This window comes from Pygoscelis adeliae, unplaced genomic scaffold (assembly GCF_000699105.1).
Source record: "Pygoscelis adeliae isolate BGI_AS28 unplaced genomic scaffold, ASM69910v1 Scaffold348, whole genome shotgun sequence".
Taxonomy (NCBI): Eukaryota; Metazoa; Chordata; class Aves; order Sphenisciformes; family Spheniscidae; genus Pygoscelis; species Pygoscelis adeliae.
In genome coordinates this window covers 372,837-376,062 of record NW_008825307.1, presented here as the reverse complement: position 1 = coordinate 376,062, position 3,226 = coordinate 372,837, and the positions used below count along the sequence as shown (strand labels likewise).

Sequence of the window (3,226 nt, the reverse complement as noted above, 5' to 3'; positions counted from 1 at the left end):
GCTGAAGTCTCGTCAGCCTTCTCCCAGACGTACCAGCTGGCCCAGGAAAAGCGACGCTCCCTCCAGCATGTTTCTGTGGTGGGGTGCTGGTCTCTTCTCTGCCTCCTGATGCCTGCAGGTCTCAGCCAGGCACCTCCAGGGAATTCCTGCTTTAGCCAAACATCATCTGTACTTAGTAAAAAAAAGTTACTGGTCTCACCACAGAGGTCACTGGTTGAAATTTTACAGCCAGTGAAGCCCAGAACGGGATCTGGAATGCCTCTCCCCAGCCCTCGAGTCGGTGTGTCCCCTAACTCCATGGAGAAGGGGACGCTGGCGCCAGGTACGGGGCAGCTGTTGTTCGGGGAAAAGTGGCACCTGACTGATGCCATGCTCAGAGCCTGTGGGTGTTATCTTTGGCATTTAATTTTAATTGGGGAAATGATGGAGAAAAGCTGGAAGAAAATAAGTTTGATGTGACACCGTGTCTTGGGCAGGAGATGTTCTGCTGACCTCAGCGATCTGGCTATCACAGAACAGCCCCCATCTCCACTGTGATGAGCAGAGGGAAACGTTGCCTGAAACCAGCCCATCACATGAGACATCCCAAAATTAGACTTCTGACACCAGTCCTTTCAAGATGGATTTTCAAATCTGTCCCTTTTTCTTGGTCATCCAAGAAATTCTGCTTGGGGTTTGCATTTAAATTAATATTTTTTAGTCTAATCTTTCCTTTTCACTGATTTTACTTGACTTTCCTCTGTTCAAGGAAATTAAGCCTTTTGAAGCACTACATGAACTTGTTGGTGGCTGGGATTATCACCTATTTGTCCGGATTGATTGCAATCCCATTATGATCACTAATTGTAGGACAACCGCTCATGGATTATACCAGCACCCATCCATTTCAGAGCATCAAATCACAGGGTCCACTCACGATCTTGACCTCAAAAGCCAAATGCAAATCGAGGGGCAGTGTGAGATCTACAGCCGTAATATTGATTGGTGCTCTGCCCCAGATCTGAAGGCAGCAGTTTCAGGCTGAGCAGCTCCCCGTAGGCTTGAGGAGGTGCCTGCTTCTTAACTAGACCCATTGGTGTCCGTGGGTTGCAGGATGAATGTGGCTGCTTAGGTTCATCTTTTCAGGTTTCATTTTTCATCCAGCTTTGGATAATGTTCACTTTCAGTGCTCTGCTGGTGCATAAAGATAAGGAGAAAAGCAGAAAGCAATGGATTTTTCTTTTTCTCTTGTTCCTTCTCCAAGAAAGAAATGGAAAATATTGAAACATATACGTGTGTGTATGTATGTACGTATATTTATTTAAAAAAAGACTAATCCTGCTGCCTGGGCTCCACAGACCTTACAGAAATATAGGAATCTCCCCATGGACCTCTGGAAATTCCCCAGGCTGCAATAACTCATGCTTTCCAGGTGTTAACTTAATGAAAACGCAGCCGTTTGCCCAGGAGCCTTCATGGGGTGATGGTGCAGGACCACATAAACATGTTTCAGAAACATCCAGGACCTGCAGCCTTCTACTGGCCCTCCCCTCTGAGGAGACAGGAGACCAAGAGAAAGGGCCCAAGACAGTTGTTCTGGACAGACAAAATCATCAAAGTGGTTTTCTGGGAGATACCCGCAAGGCAACCTTGCCAGATGGCTCTTTCTTTTCATATGTAGGTAGACTGGGAAACCCTCGGCACATGATACCAAAGGAGCTTTCTGAAGAAAAGACCCCAGCCACTTTGGTGGCACTGGGCGTGAAGCCGTTTTATATGGTCAATACACCCAAGGAAACTGGGTCTCAGACTGAAGTGTCAGTGGGAGAGGACTCAGAAAACAGACTCATTGGTCAGGGACAGGCTCACAGGGGCAGGGGCACCCATCCAGCACCTCCGGAGGGATTTGGACAGGGGACCCTTGGACTGCTTGGTGTCATCTGCAGCCAGCCGGTTCAGTTCGCTGCCGTGAAAAAGAACAGAAAGACACAAATAAAAACACAGTCTTCAAAAAAGGCTCCGGGCACTGCAGACCAGGGTGTGCAACTTGTGTGCCCACTACATCAGCAGAAACTGTAGTACAGAACAGACGCAGACGTGGTTACATCGGACATATTAGGGAAGAGCCAGACCAGCTTTTGTAAAGCAAACTTATGACTCACAAATCCATTAAGAGGTCTTGGAAAGCATCAACGAGTGTACAGCTGAGGCTGATCCAGGCGCTATAATAGACGTGGATTTTCTAAAAGCTTTCAGCAAAACCCTCATAAAAGTTTTTTTTCTAATAAAACCCTTCTCTCAGTGTAGGCTGCAGGAACCGCACTCTCGAGGAATCCTGGCAGGCCAAAAGAGGGAGACAAAGAGAGCAGGGATGTGCGGCTCCCACCCACACTCCCCCAGCACCCAGCTGCCTGCATCCCAGAGGATTCCTGAGCCCAGGGAGGCGTTTCTGGTTAGAAACCCTCAAGAGATCTCTCCTCCTCCTGCAACCTTTCCCAACACCACCTCTGAGAAGGGTGGTGGGTGGGAGCCAGTCCCCATCTGCTCCCAGCACAGCCCAGGCCCGGCTCTGCAGCCACCCTGTGAGCCCCCTGGGCATCAAAGCATCACTGCCCCGTGGGGCTTTGGTCCCAGTGGGACCGAGGGAGAAATTCATTGGGGTCTTGATTCCCTCAGCTGGCCATTTTTCAGTTCTTCCTTCATCTCCCTATTATACTTTCTCATTTAATCTGTCAGGGCTTATGATCCTGTTTTCTTCGTTTCTCAGCTTTTTGGAAGATTCTCTTTCGTTTCCATCAATCTCCCCGGCTCGGCTGGGCAGCAAGCTCAGCTGGCTCTCACGCTGCCTGCAGGCCGGAATGGATGCACACGCCTGTGGTGCTGCCAGCGCGGTGCCCTGCCGGAGCCTTTCTGTTCTCATGGTCACCCCTCGCAGGCTGTTTTTAGGGGTGGGCACAGCCAGGGTGGGCTTTATTGGCCCCTGCCTAACAGGAGCAACAGGGCTGGCAGCGTGATGGTTGCGACTGTGGCGATCAGTGCGACCGCCTGCGGCTTCATTAGATGGACCCACCAACTGCTCTTGTGTCCTGCCCACCACAGCCCCACAGTCTCTGAGCATCCCCCTGTGACAGTCCCCCCTGCAGTGCCACCCCCACCCCGCCCTTCGCCGAAGCAGCCTGTACCGGGCGTGCAAGCGAGGCGACAGCAGCGAGGCCCTGTGGGCAGGGAGGGGGTGACCGGAGAGGGG

The 3,226-nt window shown here is 51.1% G+C and overlaps 1 protein-coding gene across 1 annotated transcript in view; it reads left to right on the top strand.

Moving 5' to 3' along the window:
- Window positions 1-297: 297 nt before the first annotated feature.
- AGAP3 (ArfGAP with GTPase domain, ankyrin repeat and PH domain 3) overlaps window positions 298-3,226 on the top strand; it is a 162,859-nt gene continuing 159,930 nt past the window's right edge. Inside the window, exon 1 of the mRNA XM_009330229.1 lies at window positions 298-322. Within this exon, the coding sequence (XP_009328504.1) occupies window positions 298-322 (25 nt within the window). The remainder of the gene's footprint in view (window positions 323-3,226) is intronic.